This window comes from Schistocerca gregaria, chromosome 5 (assembly GCF_023897955.1).
Source record: "Schistocerca gregaria isolate iqSchGreg1 chromosome 5, iqSchGreg1.2, whole genome shotgun sequence".
Lineage (NCBI taxonomy): Eukaryota > Metazoa > Arthropoda > Insecta > Orthoptera > Acrididae > Schistocerca > Schistocerca gregaria.
This window is the reverse complement of record NC_064924.1, coordinates 180,430,208-180,449,976: the sequence shown is the minus strand read 5'-3', so window position 1 is coordinate 180,449,976 and position 19,769 is coordinate 180,430,208. Positions and strand designations below refer to the sequence as shown.

The following is a 19,769-nucleotide window of genomic DNA, read 5'->3' as shown; positions in this document are numbered from 1 at the left end:
CCGTACAGGACCTGCAACATGTGGTCGTGCATTATCCTGCTGAAATGTAGGGTTTTGCAGGTATCGAATGAGGGGTAGAGCCACAGGTCATAATAGATCTGAAATGTAACATTAACTGTTCAAAATAGTGTCAATGCGAACAAGAGGTGACTGAGACGTATAACCAGTGGCACCCTATACCATCATGCTGGGTGATACGGCAGTATGGCAATGACGAATACACACTTCCAATGTGTATTCCCTGCTGTGTCACCAAAGCAGATGCGACCAGCATGATGCTGTAAACAGAACCTGGATTCATCCGAAAAAACGACGTTTTGCCATTCTTGCACCCAGGTTCGTCATTGAATACACCATCGCAGGTGCTCCTGTCTGTGATGCAGCGTCAAGGGTAACCACAGCCATAGTCTCCGAGCTGATAGACCATGCTGCTGCAAACATCGTCAAACTGTTCGTGCAGATGGTTGTTGTCTTGCAAACGTACTCATCTGTTGACTCAGGGATCAAGACGTAGCTGCATGATCTGTTACAGCCATTCGGATAAGATGCCTGTCATCTCAACTGCTCGTGATAAGAGGCTGTTGGGATCCAGCACGGCATTCTGTAATACCCTCCTGAACCCACCAATTCCATATTCTGCTAACAGTCATTGGATCTTGACCAACGCGAGCAGCAATGTCACGATACGATAAACCACAATCGCGATAGGCTACAATCCGACCTTTACCAAGGTCGGGAACATGATGGTACGCATTTCTCCGCATTACACAAGGCATCACAACAACATTTCACCAGGCAAAATCGGTCAACTGCTGTTTGTGTATGAGAAATCGGTTGGAAACTTTCCTCATATCAACAAAAAGCTAATCATTTGCATATCACAGCATCTTCTTCCTGTCGGTTAAATTTTGCATCTGTAGCACATCATCTTCATGGTGTAGCAATTTTAATGGCCAGTAGTGTATTTAACAAGTAGGTGTCAGGTAAAAAATTAATCTGAGGAAAGCGATCCTTCTCACTCTATTCAGTTATCAGATGATAAGTACTACTCTCATTATGATGTGTTTATTCAACTACTGATAAACTGGTACACCATTACATTGATTTGTTGAAAATGGATGATACTCAAAAATATACCCATACAGAAAATAAGTAAATGTTTTTGTGTAGCTAGCTAGCATCAGAGTTACAACATCATTCCAAAAATACAATGGGGTTCATAAACCCAGACTATGGAGATTTTGTATTAGTCTGCTTGGTCATGCCCACCTGAAGTGATAATGAGTAAAGGTGGTGTGAATGGCCTGGCCTTATTTTTTTAAATTCTCCCAATCTATCCTTCTGCGCTCCCTGAGGAAGAAACTATTAGTTCTGAACACCAGCAAGTGCGTTACTCTTATATCAGTCTATCAGCAGTACTATGCATTACCCCTCCCGGATGTGATTGCTAGTCAGCCATTCTGTCTCAAATTTATTAGTTTTCTTGACAGTTTTATTTATTTCAATCTTTACCAGATTTCAACAATTCTTAATCACTTCTCATCCTGCCAAGACCAAGTTAGTTTCTAGATGCTTCAAAAAATATTCCATCAGTGTGAGCTTCCTTTTAGTATGGGTTTCCCATTGGCATCTCCCCTCCCCTATTCTTTCTAGAAACTGTTAATTTTGACTATTTTCACTTATTTTTGAACATTTTAAATGAATAGTTTACACATGATTGTGTAAAACTGCTGAAATATTATGAATAAGAGGGCACAAGTAATCCATGTGAAAAGGAATGTATGACAACAAATGAGACCATGAACAATGATACTGGCAAATGAGAATGACATAAATACCAACAGTCCTGTTTGGTACAGTGGTAAACCTACAACTGATTCATGCTGGCATAATATTAACATAAATTACATCACATCATGGAATGATGAAAACATTTTTTTTTTCATTGCTGCACTGTTGAAGAGTTCTGTTCACACTGTTGGGTTTACACAGAAGGGCTATCCTTCAGCATGTAGCTTACAAAAGTATGCCAATTTTGCACATTTCAGGTAACACATACAGCCAAGGAAACAGAAATGTTAATGCAACATGTGGCCTATATGTTTCATCAAAATAATTTGAAAACATGAAGTTTTTCATAATTTATTTAGTTTACATTTTAAAGTCATTGAAAGAACCACCTGTATTATAACAAAATGTGTTTTAGGGGGAGTTTATGATTGTTGTTGCAGTGTTAGGTAGAGATCAAGGCATAATTCTTCCAAGTGTAGACCTTGAGGATGTTTTGGATGAAAGATTTGAACCTGAAAGTAATGAGGGTTTCAACAGCACTTGGGTTTCAGGTGAGATGAAACTAATCACTATGTGGGTTACATGCTTCTATTGCTTTTTGCTCTTCTGGGGATGACTCCAGTGTCATCCTATGAGGCTGCTGTTTGAATGAGAGAGTATGACAATCTCAGCATGGACATGGCATGAGTTATTGCAGTTTCCTTATAAGATCAAAGACCTTTTTTATATATATGGTCTACAAAGGCATATTATTAGTAACCAGGGTAATACTATTCATAAAAACTGAATTATGCATCTCTTTGTTTACAGTAAACATTTTGACTGAAAATGTCTAATCAGTACCGTAGCGCATGACAGAAGACGAAAATATGATAATTCCACACAGTACAGAAAGAATAGTAAAATGCTTCTACATCTACATCTATACTCTGCAAACCACCATGAGGTGAATGGTAGAGAGTATGCCCCATTAGAGTTTCTTCCTCTTCCATTCACGTATGGAGTGTGGGAAGAATGATTGTTCGAATGCCTCTGTGCATGCAGTAATTATTATTATCTTATCCTCACAATCTCTATGTCAGTGATATATAGGGAGTTGTAATATATTCCTAGAGTAATCATTTAAAGCTAGTTCTTGAAACTTTGTTAACAGACTTTCTTGGATAGTTTACATCTATCTTCAAGAGTCTTCCAGTTCATTTCCTTCAATATCTCTGTGGCACTTTCCCACAGTTTAAACAAACTTGTGACCATTTGTGTATTCATTCAATATCCCATTAGTCCCATCTGGTACAGGTCCCACACACTTGAGCAATATTCTAGAACCAGTCACACAAGTGATTGTAAGCAATCTCCTTTATAGATTGATTGCACTTCCCAAGTATTCTACCAATAAACTGAAGTCTACCACCTGCTTTACCCAGGTACTTGTATGAGTTGGCTGATTCCAACAGTGACCCATTGGCTTCTCTTTGTCTGTCTTAGGTGCTATACATTTGCATAATTCCATAGCGTAACAGTATTTCAAAATCTTTGTCACAAACCGCTTCTCTAACTTCTATTTAATTCACAGACTAATATAGTCAGTCACATACTACATATATTACATATGATTTGGCATGAGACACAATCATCATTATATGGAAAAAAAAATGTTAGCAATAACAAGTAGATGTGTTGCTGTTGTACACTACATGACCAGGTGGTTTGTACATATTTATTCACTACTTGTATGTAAAAGCAGTTATCTAGAAAAATATTTTTCAGGTATTTTTCTCTGTGATAAAGCCAATTACATTTTGATACAGACATGCAAAATGCCTTACTCTAAAGCGAAAAATTATTATATATATCAACAAAACTGTCCAGTCTCCTAAAATAAAAATGGTAGTTTATTTTCTGTTTTACTTTCTGTATTTTTGCACCAGATTTTGATTCATTGTGAACTGCCATTTCAAGCAATCTGTAATTAAAAATAAAAAATTGTTCTTTTGATAAAATGTTATGAGTCAGCCCTTGCTAATTAACATTCATATTTTTTACTAAATATGGCACCCAAATAAACAAAAAAAGCTGTTGCTGCTAGTGAGATTTGAACGAGCAACTTACGATTATCAGACTTTCACCCTACACATTCAGCTTCGAAATATTATATTAATTGGTTACAATTTTTTTATACTTAACAGTGTTCACAAATCTTCTAAACTCCTAGGGCTTGCATCATACAGCCTTAGGAAATTGTTGTCAGGGCAACGACATTAAAATCCTAAGAGTTGATGAAAATCTGTAAGGTGCCTTGTTAATTACTGCTTGTCAGGCTGGATGCCTTGCCAGTTACAATTAGTAGAGGTAACAGAGAAGAGCCACAGAAAGATGGCACATTTCCTCGTAAGGTCACTTAGGAAGCACAAGAATGTCATTTAGGTGCTCTCTGAATATTAGTGGCAGGTATAACAAGAGTGGCCAGTGTTCATCATGGAGAGGTTTACTGTAAAACTTCCAAGAGCATCCTTAATAAATAAGGTCACACAACATCTTACCCCCATCCACATAATGACATCTCTTGAAATGATCATGGCTATAAAATCATGCAAATTCAAGCTCGTATGATGTTTTATAGACTGTTGTTATTCCCGCATCACCATTCATGAATGGAATAGGAAGGGTAGAGGAGGCAGAATGATAATTACACTCAAAATACCTTCAGTTACAAAATGTAAGTATAATTGTAGATGTGCAAAACACACAAATATGATTGTGTCAATATTATACTCTCCTTTCCATACTAGAATAAGGGTGAACCATGAAGCATGCACACTATTTTTTTTTTTTATTTTTTGAGTTACATTTATGAATGACTGATACAAGCCGCCAAGAGACAGCACATCTACTCTTGTTCATAAAGAAAGAATGCAAGAACTCCTATCGCTAGCACAGTAGTTGCAGTGGAATTCAAATTGATTCCTGTGGGCCTCCTTACGGGTTCTGAAAGGGACTATTTCTGATTTATTTTAGTACTCAAGCTTCTTGCACTTTTCTGGGAGAGAATAGTCTAATTTAGACTGAGAAAGTGCTTTACAATACATCTTCCAGAACAAATGAAAGCTCTTGGCATGCTTTGTACAATGCATGTGCTACTCAAATTAAAGAAAGAAGAAAATAAATATACATATTTTTACCTCATTTGGTTGCACTGCAGTAACTGTGAAGCTACTCCAAATATTTAAAAGAGCGTTTGCAGTGCAACTGAGTTAGTTCTTATTGCATGATAATCTGCACATTAGGACATCTCATTTAAAATAATTCCAGTAAAATTAGCATTAATGACAGTCATTAATTATTATTAATTACTTATCATACATTATAATGACACAAAGGACAATAGCTGTTACAATGGAAACAATTAAAATTCTGTAAATAAATGATCATTTGTTTTCAGTCATAGCTATGTCTTACTTTATGTTGTTACTTATTTTAAGGCAAACATTGAGAAGATGTCAGTTTATACTAAGCAGTGAGATAATGCAGGAAAATATGCTTCTATGTATACATGCATAAAAAATGAGTGAGTCTTCAGTTGCCAAAATATACCTCATATTTTGATTACATCATGCTGCTAATTGAAATACTATACAATTCAAATGGAAAACTGCTGAATGGATAGTTGTTAATGTACGATCACGAAGAAAACAGCATGTTTATGCAGCATGCCTTGCTGTAAATTTTTGCATGCATTATGTTCTCTGGAATTTTATTTTCAGTTGAGGAAGTCTGCATAATTTCCAACACTGGAATGCATTTTTTGAAGGACATTCCCAATTTATTTATCACACACACACATGTGCCCCCCCCTCCCCGCACACACACACTGTCACACTGTATTTTATGACTCTCAAGATGGAGAAGCTGTAGAATGAGTGAAATTCAATGAACACAGAATGTGGATTATCCTACAATGGTAGCACATACATATACACAAAATAAATCTATTGCATACAGATAATCACTCTTATTTTATCCTGATAACATGTGCTCTGCAGTACCAAAATGTTGTACTTAGATTGTTTAGTGGACTGCATAAGGGTATTGATTGTAGAAGCTATATTAGAAACAGACAGGATATCTATCAACATTATCATGTACTGTCTTACAAGATTTAATGAATACTGTTTTACTTCATAGTAAAGAATCCTTGTATCTCAGCATTATTGCGCATACAGATAATCACTCTTATTTTATCCTGATAACATGTGCTCTGCAGTACCAAAATGTTGTACTTAGATTGTTTAGTGGACTGCATAAGGGTATTGATTGTAGAAGCTATATTAGAAACAGACAGGATATCTATCAACATTATCATGTACTGTCTTACAAGATTTAATGAATACTGTTTTACTTCATAGTAAAGAATCCTTGTATCTCAGCATTATTGAATGTGCAATAAAAGTGTACATAATTTTCTTAAGTTTTGCTTACAGTATTTTTAATTACTAATGTAACTTAGAATTCACGGATTACAAATGGCAATAGTAAAATTTTATGTTATTTATGCTTGTGTTAACTTTCACGAAATGTCTATCAGGCTTAAAGTTTAACATATAATGAATGCGAGGTTGTTAGATATGTAACTCTATTTTGGGTTAGATGAGAATGAGGGAAAAGAATACACTATGGTTTTGCTGAAAGAACCATCACAACATTTGATCCACATGATGTAAGGAATTAATGGAAACTTAATACAAGTGTTTGTGACATATTTCTATATTTGAAATAGTCTTTTCATTAATACACTGGTATTTCAAATTGCTTAACTGCCATCTGTTCATGCAGTTATGGCATTCAGCATCAGCTTTTGTCATTCTCTGAATATATGAATTTTTTAAATTTATCAGTATGGATTATATATCAGGAATATCCACACAGTGTCCAAATACATGAGCTTCCCACACATATTCTTAGTTTAATTTAGCACTGAACACTTTTGCACTCAGTCTGTGCAGCAAACTTATGCACAGGTGATGACTAGGCATCATTCACTTAATGAGTCCTTAATTCTTATTAGTATAAGTCAATTGAACAAATACTTCATGTAATAACTTTGTAGGGTTGTGGACCCCAATTGGGGAGGATACCTACTGTGGTCTTGAGGCAAGACCCATCCCAGCATTCACATAAGCTAGGTAAGCAACAGAAACAAAAGCAGGTTTGGTCATTATGTGATTAAAACTCTGTTTCTCTAGTGTATGAGTTCATTGTCATTAACCACTGTGCCTAGTTGCTTGATGGGTCTCAAACAAATAAGTTGTGATACAGCTGTTCCTAGTGACAAAACTGACCCAAGTAGCATACTTTGCAACTGAATGGTAAAACATGTTACTGTCACTGTTTTATGACATTCCTTATGAATCGGTAACTAAATAGTGGTCATTCCCACATTGAAAGATGTGTAGCAGTTTCAAACATGATACACAGACATGATATTTTTCACAAGTGTTGGGATAGAACATGCTGTTTACAAAACTGGAACTGTATGTGGTTGGCAAATAGATAGGCTACAACTTGCATCTAGGTTTTTGCATGGGTGTGACACCTGGGGCATCGTATCAGAAGAAAGAGTAGCATAAACATGGACAAGATTACTGTTTGTTTGGTGATCAGCGTGATAATGCTTCGGGAGGCTACAAGGAATTTTGCTAAAAATATTTCTTTTTCCGTAGTGTGATTAAAGGTGATTAAAGATCTATGAGTGGTGAATTTCTGATCCCCCAGCTACCCAACAAACGGGCTTTCTTAATCAGATATATATGTATGAGTGTTAATTACTTTTTGTATCAGAAACTAGTTTCTTGGTGAAAACTTACTAGCAGTTAAAATACCATTATGTTGTCATATTCATCAAGAAGGGGTAACTATAAAACATTGTACATGTAATGAAGGATAGAATAATTTCAGGTTCAATTACCCATTGGTGAAACATAATATTTCTGTAATACTGTGAAACTTTCTCTGAAAGGTCATTGTCCATTCCTACCACAGCGTTCTCAGCACTAGGTTCTGTCTCTAATGTAAATACTACAACATTACAAGAAAAAAACTTATTAAACATACAGTATTATGTACAAAGTACAAAATTAGGCAATATTTCATTGTCACTCTCCACATGATAATGTAACCTGAGTCAGCCCCAGAAGTTTATTTACTGTGAAAAATGCAGAAATGTTTTATGACTAAGCTTTACAGTTTTATGTATAGTATTCAAGTAATTTGAGAGCAGAAGTTTCATATAAACAGAGAAAACAAGTAGTTACAGTGTTTAATAATTGTTGCTTCACATACTAAATAAGAAAATTCATACCCATTTGCAAAACAAAAACAATGACTTATATTTGATGCCTATTTTTGTTTTAGACAGTGAACTGTTATACAAAGACCCACTGGGACAGATAATTATTTTTGATGTTGCAAAGCAAAAGAAGACTGAACTACTTGGGGACAATTTTGCAGTAAGTATAAATTTATGTTGAAGTTTATATTTCTACATTTGTGATGTAAAAGACAACACTGGATGTTTGTGGAAAAGTATGCAGTCAGTCATCGCAATACATTCAAAGCTTCATGCAAGTAATTTTTGGTTGCAGGTGCAGTACCCAACATTGCAGCTTGAATTGTCTGAGGATCAGAAATATCTTTTAATTTCCAGCAACCATTCAAAGGTAACAATACCATCCTTTTTTGCTATTTACATTTAGATACTTTTACAATTTTGAAACATTCTTCAGAAAATCAACTTATTGATACCATGATACTTTCAAGATAAGTCTAGAAAGAAACTCCCACATGGGAAAAATATATTAAAAACAAAGATTCCAAGACCTACCAAGCGGGAAAGCACCGGCAGACAGGCACAATGAACAAAACACACAAACACACACACAGAATTACTAGCTTTCGCAACCGATGGTTGCTTCTTCAGGAAGGAGAGGGAAATACGAAAGGATGTGGGTTTTAAGGGAGAGGGTAAGGAGTCATTCCAATCCCGGAAGCGGAAAGACTTACCTTAGGGGGAAAAAAGGATAGGTAAATACTCGCGTGCGCACGCGCACACACACACACACACACACACACACACACACACACACACACACACACACATATATCCATCCATACATACACAGACACAAGCACACATATTTAAAAGCAAAGAGTAAGAGCAGAGATGTAAGTCGAGGCGGAAGTGTGGAGGCAAAGATGTTGTTGAAAGACAGGTGAGGTATGAGTGGCGGCAACTTGAAATTAGCGGAGAGTGAGGCCTGGTGGATAACGAGAAGAGAGGATATATTGAAGGGTAAGTTCCCATCTCCGGAGTTCGGATAGGTTGGTGTTGGTGGGAAGTATCCAGATAACTCGGACGGTGTAACACTGTGCCAAGATGTGCTGGCCGTGCACCAAGGCATGTTTAGCCACAGGGTGATCCTCATTACCAACAAACACTGTCTACCTGTGTCCATTCTTGCGAATGGACAGTTTGTTGCTGGTCATTCCCACATAGAAAGCGTCACAGTGCAGGCAGGTCAGTTGGTAAATCACGTGGGTGCTTTCACACGTGGCTCTCCCTTTGATCGTGTACACCTTCCGGGTTTACAGGACTGGAGTAGGTGGTGGTGGGAGGGTGCATAGGACAGGTTTTACACCGGGGGCGGTTGCAAGGGTAGGAGCCAGAGGGTAGGGAAGGTGGTTTGGGGACTTCATAGGGATGAACCAAGAGGTTACGAAGGTTAGGTGGATGGCGGAAAGACACTCTTGGTGGAGTGGGGGGGATTTCATGAAGGATGGATCTCATTTCGGGGCAGGATTTTAGGAAGTCGTATCCCGGCTGGAAAGCCACATTCAAGGTCTGATCCATTTCCGGGAAGTATTCTGTCACAAGTGGGGCACTTTTGGGGTTCTTCTGTGAGAGGTTCTGGGTTCAACCAAACTGCCCTTGTCAAAGATTTACTGTCCTACACTCGTACTCTGTGCTGGAAATATCACTTTGCCATGAAGAAAAATAATCCTGATCCCACACCTAATGATCCAACTCCCCAGGACACTATCCAAATTGAACCCTGCCCGCAACAGTTCCGTCCTCCATCACAGCGGGACCCACCTCCTCTTCCTCAAAATCACCCTCTCCAAACCTTCCAGGAATTTCTCACTTCCAGCCTTGCCTCTCAATCTTTCTTGAAAAACCTTAATCCTACTCCCAACATCACCACAGCCGAATCCCAGGCTATCCGTGATCTGAAAGCTGACCGATCCATCATCATTCTTCCGGCTGACAAGGGTTCCACGACCGTGGTACTTGATCGTCGGGAGTATGTGGCTGAGGGACTGCGTCAGCTTTCAGACAACTCTACATACAAAGTTTGCCAAGGTAATCCCATTCCTGATGTCCAGGTGGAGCTTCAAGGAATCCTCAGAACCTTAGGCCCCCTACAAAACCTTTCACCTGACTCTATCAAACTCCTGACCCCACCGACACCTCGCACTCCTACCTTCTACCTACTTCCTAAAATTCACAAACCCAAACATCCTGGCCGCCCCATTGTAGCTAGTTACCAAGCCCCCACAGAACGTATCTCTGCCTACGTAGATCAACACCTTCAACCCATTACATGCAGTCTCCCATCCTTCATCAAAGACACCAACCACTTTCTCGAACGCCTGGAAGCCGTACCCAGTCTGTTACCCCTGGAAACCATCCTTGTAACCATTGATGCTACTTCCCTATACACGAATATCCCACACGTCCAGGGCCTCGCTACAATGGAGCACTTCCTTTCACGCCGATCACCTGCCACCCTACCTAAAACCTCTTTCCTCGTCACCTTAGCCAGCTTCATCCTGACCCACAACTTCTTCACTTTTGAAGGCTAGACATACCAACAATTAAAGGGAACAGCTAAGGGTACCAAGATGGCCCCCTCGTATGCCAACCTATTTATGGGCCGCTTAGAGGAAGCCTTCTTGGTTACCCAAATCTGCCAACCCAAAGTTTGGTACAGATTTATTGATGACATCTTCATGATCTGGACTCACAGTGAAGAACAACTCCAGAATTTCCTCTCCAACCTCAACTCCTTCGGTTCCATCAGATTCACCTGGTCCTACTCCAAATCCCATGCCACTTTCCTAGACGTTGACCTCCATCTGTCCAATGGCCAGCTTCACACATCCGTCCACATCAAACCCACCAACAAGCAACAGTACCTCGATTATGACAGCTGCCACCCATTCCATATCAAACGGTCCCTTCCCTACAGCCTAGGCCTTCGTGGCAAATGAATCTGCTCCAGTCCTGAATCCCTCGACCATTACACCAACAACCTGAAAACAGCTTTTGCATCCCGCAACTACCCTCCCAACCTGGTACAGAAGCAGATAACCAGAGCCACTTCCTCATCCCCTCAAACCCAGAACCTCTCACAGAAGAACCCCAAAAGTGCCCCACTTGTGACAGAATACTTCCCGGGACTGGATCAGACCTTGAATGTGGCTCTCCAGCAGGGATACGACTTCCTAAAATCCTGCCCCGAAATGAGATCCATCCTTCATGAAATCCTCCCCACTCCACCAAGAGTGTCTTTCCGCCATCCACCTAACCTTCGTAACCTCTTGGTTCATCCCTATGAAGTCCCCAAACCACCTTCCCTACCCTCTGGCTCCTACCCTTGCAACTGCCCCCGGTGTAAAACCTGTCCTATGCACCCTCCCACCACCACCTACTCCAGTCCTGTAACCCGGAAGGTGTACATGATCAAAGGGAGAGCCACGTGTGAAAGCACCCACGTGATTTACCAACTGACCTGCCTGCACTGTGACGCTTTCTATGTGGGAATGACCAGCAACAAACTGTCCATTCGCATGAATGGACACAGGCAGACAGTGTTTGTTGGTAATGAAGATCACCCTGTGGCTAAACATGCCTTGATGCACGGCCAGCACATCTTGGCACAGTGTTACACCGTCCAAGTTATCTGGATACTTCCCACCAACACCAACCTATCCGAACTCCGGAGATGGGAACTCGCCCTTCAGTATATCCTCTCTTCTCGATATCCACCAGGCCTCAACCTCCGCTAATTTCAAGTTGCCGCCGCTCATACCTCACCTGTCTTTCAACAACTTCTTTGCCTCTGTACTTCCGCCTCGACTGACGTCTCTGCCCTTAACTCTTTGCCTTTAAATATGTCTGCTTGTGTCTGTGTATGTGCAGATGGATATGTGTGTGTGTGTGTTTGTGTGTGTGTGTGCGCGCGAGTGTACACCTGTCCTTTTTTTTCCCCTAAGGGAAGTCTTTCCGCTCCCGGGATTGGAATGACTCCTTACCCTCTCCCTTAAAACCCACATCCTTTCGTCTTTCCCTCTCCTTCCTGAAGAAGCAACCATCGGTTGCGAAAGCTAGTAATTCTGTGTGTGTGTGTTTGTGTGTTTTGTTCATTGTGCCTGTCTGCCGGCGCTTTTGTGCTTGGTAAGTCTTGGAATCTTTGTTTTGGAAACATTCCACATGGGAAAAATATATCTAAAAAATAAAGATGCTGTGACTTACCAAACAAGAAAGCGCTGGTAGATAGACACAATAAAAAACATACAAACACACACACAAATTTCAAGCTTTTTTATTGTGTCTATCTACCAGCACTTTCTCGTTTGGTAAGTCACAGCATCTTCATTTTTCAAAATATATATAAAAGTGAAAAGTATTTCATTTTTTTAAAATTACACTGATACCAAAAATAACTGTTATTCCTTTTCTATGTAAATATTCCATTTTTCTACTTAAAAATGTTTATTTTATCATCTATTATGCTTTCAGCTATTCAGACATACCTACCTGGCCCAGTATGAAATCATCAACATAGAGAAGAAGTAAGTTTATAAAACAGGCACTGCTGAATTGCTGTTTGATGGAAGTTTACTAAGTAGTAATTAACCATTTTGCTCACATGTAAAATTTTTCATACAAATGTTTTCTTCTCTCAAGTTTCTCCCTCTCTGTTGCAGAACAAAAATGCCTCTGGTAAATAGTGAGGGACTATTAGACAACAAGGTGTTGCAGCTTGTTGTGTGGGCACCCATTGGAAATGCACTTGTGTATGTTTACCACAATAACATATATTACCGTCCAACAGCTGAACTTGCTAGAGAGTTTAAGCTTACCACCACAGGTAGCTTTGGTTCAATTTATCATGGTACACCAGACTGGGTATATGAAGGTAAGGAAGATAATCTAGCTTTTATTGGCACACCAATGTTGGAAATGTTTTATTATGCAGCAACTGATATTCTTAGGTGCAAATACTCAAATAGAGTTAATCTTTCATGAAGCAGATGTCAGAATCAGATATGATAAATATTTTCAGATGGAAATAGACAAATAGTATCCACAAAAGAAAAAGAAGGAATAAAACAATGTGTTTGGCAGAATAGACCACCTACAAAATTACACCTAAGTGACAGAATTCTACCACACTTCATGCTAATGCATATGGCTGCCATCTTGTTTATGGTCCCCATGGAGAATCAGCATAAGAAGATGACTACAGACATGCAACAGAGTATTACTTGTGTGTTCTGTCTAAGATAGCTTTCGTGCATTTTGCTTGTTAGGAAGATCCATTCGTACATCAACTTCAGCAATATCAACTGTGTTGATCCACTTAAATAATTTCTTAAAATAATTACCCAACCACTGAGGTGTAATGAAGCAAGCAGCATGTATACAAAGTCACAAAAAGAGCATAAATTTCCCCAATAATTCTGACTGTTATGAGAACTTCTAAGAAAAATCATCTTTTCTCACAAAAAATATTCATAATAAAGCTCAGTAAAACTGTGTGCAAAAAGGGATTCAAATACCCTAGTTTGCTCATTAAAATCTATATAATCACACAAAACTTTTCCTTTTGTAAGTTATGTAGCAACACACTTCTTATTTTCAAAGCTGTACTTGACACTATTTAATAAAACTAAACTGACATTTTAATGACGATGTAAATAAAACAGAAAGAAACTTCCACATGGGAAAAATATATTAAAAACAAAGATTCCAAGACTTACCAAGCGGGAAAGCGCCGGCAGACAGGCACATGAACAAAACACACAAACACACACACAGAATTACGAGCTTTCGCAACTGGCAGTTGCTTCGTCAGGAAAGAGGGAAGGAGAGGGAAAAATGAAAGGATGTGGGTTTTAAGGGAGAGGGTAAGGAGTCATTCCAATCCCGGGAGCGGAAAGACTTCCCTTAGGGGAAAAAAAGGACAGGTGGACACTCGCACACACACACACATATCCATCCGCACATACACAGACACAAGCACACATATTTAAAGGCAAAGAGTTAAGGGCAGAGATGTCAGTCGAGGCGGAAGTACAGAGGCAAAGAAGTTGTTGAAAGACAGGTGAGGTATGAGCGGCGGCAACTTGAAATTAGCGGAGGTTGAGGCCTGGCGGATATCGAGAAGAGAGGATATACTGAAGGGCGAGTTCCCATCTCCGGAGTTCGGATAGGTTGGTGTTGGTGGGAAGTATCCAGATAACTCGGACGGTGTAACACTGTGCCAAGATGTGCTGGCCGTGCATCAAGGCATGTTTAGCCACAGGGTGATCCTCATTACCAACAAACACTGTCTGCCTGTGTCCATTCATGCGAATGGACAGTTTGTTGCTGGTCATTCCCACATAGAAAGCATCACAGTGCAGGCAGGTCAGTTGGTAAATCACGTGGGTGCTTTCACATGTGGCTCTCCCTTTGATCGTGTACACCTTCCGGGTTACAGGACTGGAGTAGGTGGTGGTGGGAGGGTGCATAGGACAGGTTTTACACCGGGGGCGGTTGCAAGGGTAGGAGCCAGAGGGTAGGGGAGGTGGTTTGGGGATTTCATAGGGATGAACCAAGAGGTTACGAAGGTTAGGTGGACGGCGGAAAGACACTCTTGGTGGAGTGGGGAGGATTTCATGAAGGATGGATCTCATTTCGGGGCAGGATTTTAGGAAGTCGTATCCCTGCTGGAGAGCCACATTCAAGGTCTGATCCAGTCCCGGGAAGTATTCTGTTACAAGTGGGGCACTTTTGGGGTTCTTCTGTGAGAGGTTCTGGGTTTGAGGGGATGAGGAAGTGGCTCTGGTTATCTGCTTCTGTACCAGGTTGGGAGGGTAGTTGCGGGATGCAGAAGCTGTTTTCAGGTTGTTGGTGTAATGGTCGAGGGATTCAGGACTGGAGCAGATTCGTTTGCCACGAAGGCCTAGGCTGTAGGGAAGGGACCGTTTGATATGGAATGGGTGGCAGCTGTCATAATGGAGGTACTGTTGCTTGTTGGTGGGTTTGATGTGGACGGATGTGTGCAGCTGGCCATTGGACAGATGGAGGTCAACATCTAGGAAAGTGGCATGGGATTTGGAGTAGGACCAGGTGAATCTGATGGAACCAAAGGAGTTGAGGTTGGAGAGGAAATTCTGGAGTTGTTCTTCACTGTGAGTCCAGATCATGAAGATGTCATCAATAAATCTGTACCAAACTTTGGGTTGGCAGGCTTGGGTAACCAAGAAGGCTTCCTCTAAGCGACCCATAAACAGGATGGCATACGAGGGGGCCATCCTGGTACCCATGGCTGTTCCCTTTAATTGTTGGTATGTCTGGCCTTCAAAAGTGAAGAAGTTGTGGGTCAGGATGAAGCTGGCTAAGGTGACGAGGAAAGAGGTTTTAGGTAGGGTGGCAGGTGATCGGCGTGAAAGGAAGTGCTCCATTGCAGCGAGGCCCTGGACGTGCGGGATATTTGTGTATAGGGAAGTGGCATCAATGGTTACCAGGATGGTTTCTGGGGGTAACAGACTGGGTACGGATTCCAGGCGTTCGAGAAAGTGGTTGGTGTCTTTGATGAAGGATGGGAGACTGCATGTAATGGGTTGAAGGTGTTGATCTACGTAGGCAGAGATACGTTCTGTGGGGGCTTGGTAACCAGCTACAATGGGGCGGCCAGGATGTTTGGGTTTGTGAATTTTAGGAAGTAGGTAGAAGGTAGGAGTGCGAGGTGACGGTGGGGTGAGGAGTTTGATGGAGTCAGGTGAAAGGTTTTGTAGGGGGCCTAAGGTTCTGAGGATTCCTTGAAGCTCCGCCTGGACATCAGGAATGGGATTACTTCGGCAAACTTTGTATGTAGAGTTGTCTGAAAGCTGACGCAGTCCCTCAGCCACATACTCCCGACGATCAAGTACCACAGTCGTGGAACCCTTGTCGGCCGGAAGAATGATGATGGATCGGTCAGCTTTCAGATCACGGATAGCCTGGGATTCGGCTGTGGTGATGTTGGGAGTAGGATTAAGGTTTTTCAAGAAAGATTGAGAGGCAAGGCTGGAAGTGAGAAATTCCTGGAAGGCTGCAATCCTTCTTTCCATCAGTCCTTATACCAGTTCCAAACAGCACAATCCATAGCCCTCACCCGCCTAATCCTTCACCTATACATCGACTCGGCCAATGAACACACCCGTCAACTCCTATCCCAAATCAATGTCCTCAATCTTTCCTCTCCCACATCCACACCGGCTGTACATAGCATCCTCCTACAGGCCAACCGCAAATTAGAACAACATGCCACCCTCCACCTCAAAAAACTATCCAATCTCCTGGTTTCCCACCTCCGGAAAGGCAACTCACTCACCCTCCACAACCTTTCCAACAAACCTCAACCTCCTCTCATTGCACACAGACCCAGTCTCTCCCATCTACTCAATCTCCCACTTCCAGCTCCACTCCCCCCAACACCTCAAAATTCTAGTCAACACAATCTGGAACCACAACACCCCAATTCAGTAGTTAACCTTTCCTCCAAACCCCTCTCCCAATCCGAAACCTCTGTCCTATCCAAAGGCCTCACCTTCAGCCCCACTCCCAGGTTCAACCAAACTGCCCTTGTCAAGGATTTACTGTCCTACACTCGTAGTCTCTGCTGGAAATATCACTTTGCCACGAAGAAAAACAATCCTGATCCCACTCCTAATGATCCAACTCCCCAAGACACTATCCAAATTGAACCCTGCCTGCAACAGTTCCGTCCTCCATCACAGCGGGACCCACCTCCTCTTCCTCAAAATCACCCTCTCCAAACCTTCCAGGAATTTCTTACTTCCAGCCTTGCCTCTCAATCTTTCTTGAAAAACCTTAATCCTACTCCCAACATCACCACAGCCGAATCCCAGGCTATCCGTGATCTGAAAGCTGACCGATCCATCATCATTCTTCCGGCCGACAAGGGTTCCACGACTGTGGTACTTGATCGTCGGGAGTATGTGGCTGAGGGACTGCGTCAGCTTTCAGACAACTCTACATACAAAGTTTGCCGAAGTAATCCCATTCCTGATGTCCAGGCGGAGCTTCAAGGAATCCTCAGAACCTTAGGCCCCCTACAAAACCTTTCACCTGACTCCATCAAACTCCTCACCCCACCGTCACCTCGCACTCCTACCTTCTACCTACTTCCTAAAATTCACAAACCCAAACATCCTGGCCGCCCCATTGTAGCTGGTTACCAAGCCCCCACAGAACGTATCTCTGCCTACGTAGATCAACACCTTCAACCCATTACATGCAGTCTCCCATCCTTCATCAAAGACACCAACCACTTTCTCGAACGCCTGGAATCCGTACCCAGTCTGTTACCCCCAGAAACCATCCTGGTAACCATTGATGCCACTTCCCTATACACAAATATCCCGCACGTCCAGGGCCTCGCTGCAATGGAGCACTTCCTTTCACGCCGATCACCTGCCACCCTACCTAAAACCTCTTTCCTCGTCACCTTAGCCAGCTTCATCCTGACCCACAACTTCTTCACTTTTGAAGGCCAGACATACCAACAATTAAAGGGAACAGCCATGGGTACCAGGATGGCCCCCTCGTATGCCATCCTGTTTATGGGTCGCTTAGAGGAAGCCTTCTTGGTTACCCAAGCCTGCCAACCCAAAGTTTGGTACAGATTTATTGATGACATCTTCATGATCTGGACTCACAGTGAAGAACAACTCCAGAATTTCCTCTCCAACCTCAACTCCTTTGGTTCCATCAGATTCACCTGGTCCTACTCCAAATCCCATGCCACTTTCCTAGATGTTGACCTCCATCTGTCCAATGGCCAGCTGCACACATCCGTCCACATCAAACCCACCAACAAGCAACAGTACCTCCATTATGACAGCTGCCACCCATTCCATATCAAACGGTCCCTTCCCTACAGCCTAGGCCTTCGTGGCAAACGAATCTGCTCCAGTCCTGAATCCCTCGACCATTACACCAACAACCTGAAAACAGCTTCTGCATCCCGCAACTACCCTCCCAACCTGGTACAGAAGCAGATAACCAGAGCCACTTCCTCATCCCCTCAAACCCAGAACCTCTCACAGAAGAACCCCAAAAGTGCCCCACTTGTAACAGAATACTTCCCGGGACTGGATCAGACCTTGAATGTGGCTCTCCAGCAGGGATACGACTTCCTAAAATCCTGCCCCGAAATGAGATCCATCCTTCATGAAATCCTCCCCACTCCACCAAGAGTGTCTTTCCGCCGTCCACCTAACCTTCGTAACCTCTTGGTTCATCCCTATGAAATCCCCAAACCACCTCCCCTACCCTCTGGCTCCTACCCTTGCAACCGCCCCCGGTGTAAAACCTGTCCTATGCACCCTCCCACCACCACCTACTCCAGTCCTGTAACCCGGAAGGTGTACACGATCAAAGGGAGAGCCACATGTGAAAGCACCCACGTGATTTACCAACTGACCTGCCTGCACTGTGATGCTTTCTATGTGGGAATGACCAGCAACAAACTGTCCATTCGCATGAATGGACACAGGCAGACAGTGTTTGTTGGTAATGAGGATCACCCTGTGGCTAAACATGCCTTGATGCACGGCCAGCACATCTTGGCACAGTGTTACACCGTCCGAGTTATCTGGATACTTCCCACCAACACCAACCTATCCGAACTCCGGAGATGGGAACTCGCCCTTCAGTATATCCTCTCTTCTCGATATCCGCCAGGCCTCAACCTCCGCTAATTTCAAGTTGCCGCCGCTCATACCTCACCTGTCTTTCAACAACTTCTTTGCCTCTGTACTTCCGCCTCGACTGACATCTCTGCCCTTAACTCTTTGCCTTTAAATATGTGTGCTTGTGTCTGTGTATGTGCGGATGGATATGTGTGTGTGTGTGCGAGTGTCCACCTGTCCTTTTTTTCCCCTAAGGGAAGTCTTTCCGCTCCCGGGATTGGAATGACTCCTTACCCTCTCCCTTAAAACCCACATCCTTTCATTTTTCCCTCTCCTTCCCTCTTTCCTGACGAAGCAACTGCCAGTTGCGAAAGCTCGTAATTCTGTGTGTGTGTTTGTGTGTTTTGTTCATGTGCCTGTCTGCCGGCGCTTTCCCGCTTGGTAAGTCTTGGAATCTTTGTTTTTAATATAAACTGGCATTTTGATACTTATATTTTAAAAAGAGGCAGAAAATCTGTGTGTCTGCTGGAATCAGTAAAACTCAGACAATCCACATTTATTGTTGCATCCTGCCACAAACAACACTAAAAATTCTAATTTGACGACTGTCTCTCTTGCACTTAATTGTTTAAGTTACCACATGGCAACTTAAGGAACTGTGCACTGCATTAAATAAAAATAAAAAAATAGTGAAGCATCCAGCATGAAACTTCACAGGTTCAGAAGGTGTGTGGTGTTCTTGCAATGATTACAAAATCAAGTCACCTTTTAAAAGAACTTGACAGTATGTATCTGTTTATCAGTATGATATCACATGTCCTCCGACTTAGTGCATGATTTGATTCAGTTGAGAAAGGCATCATAAAGCCATTGTATCATTTCCTGCTGTAAACTGGCTGGCAACAGTATCCAGTCTGTGACCATGCACACAGTTCATATAGATGCATGCCTTGTGC

The 19,769-nt window shown here is 41.9% G+C and overlaps 1 protein-coding gene across 1 annotated transcript in view; it reads left to right on the top strand.

The window, feature by feature from the left end:
* Positions 1–19,769, top strand: part of LOC126272087 (venom dipeptidyl peptidase 4-like) — a 1,105,720-nt gene that overhangs the window by 1,040,042 nt on the left and 45,909 nt on the right. Inside the window, exons 3-6 of the mRNA XM_049974650.1 lie at positions 8,200–8,294; positions 8,430–8,504; positions 12,647–12,699; positions 12,835–13,046. Coding sequence (XP_049830607.1) covers positions 8,200–8,294; positions 8,430–8,504; positions 12,647–12,699; positions 12,835–13,046 — 435 coding nt within the window. The remainder of the gene's footprint in view (positions 1–8,199; positions 8,295–8,429; positions 8,505–12,646; positions 12,700–12,834; positions 13,047–19,769) is intronic.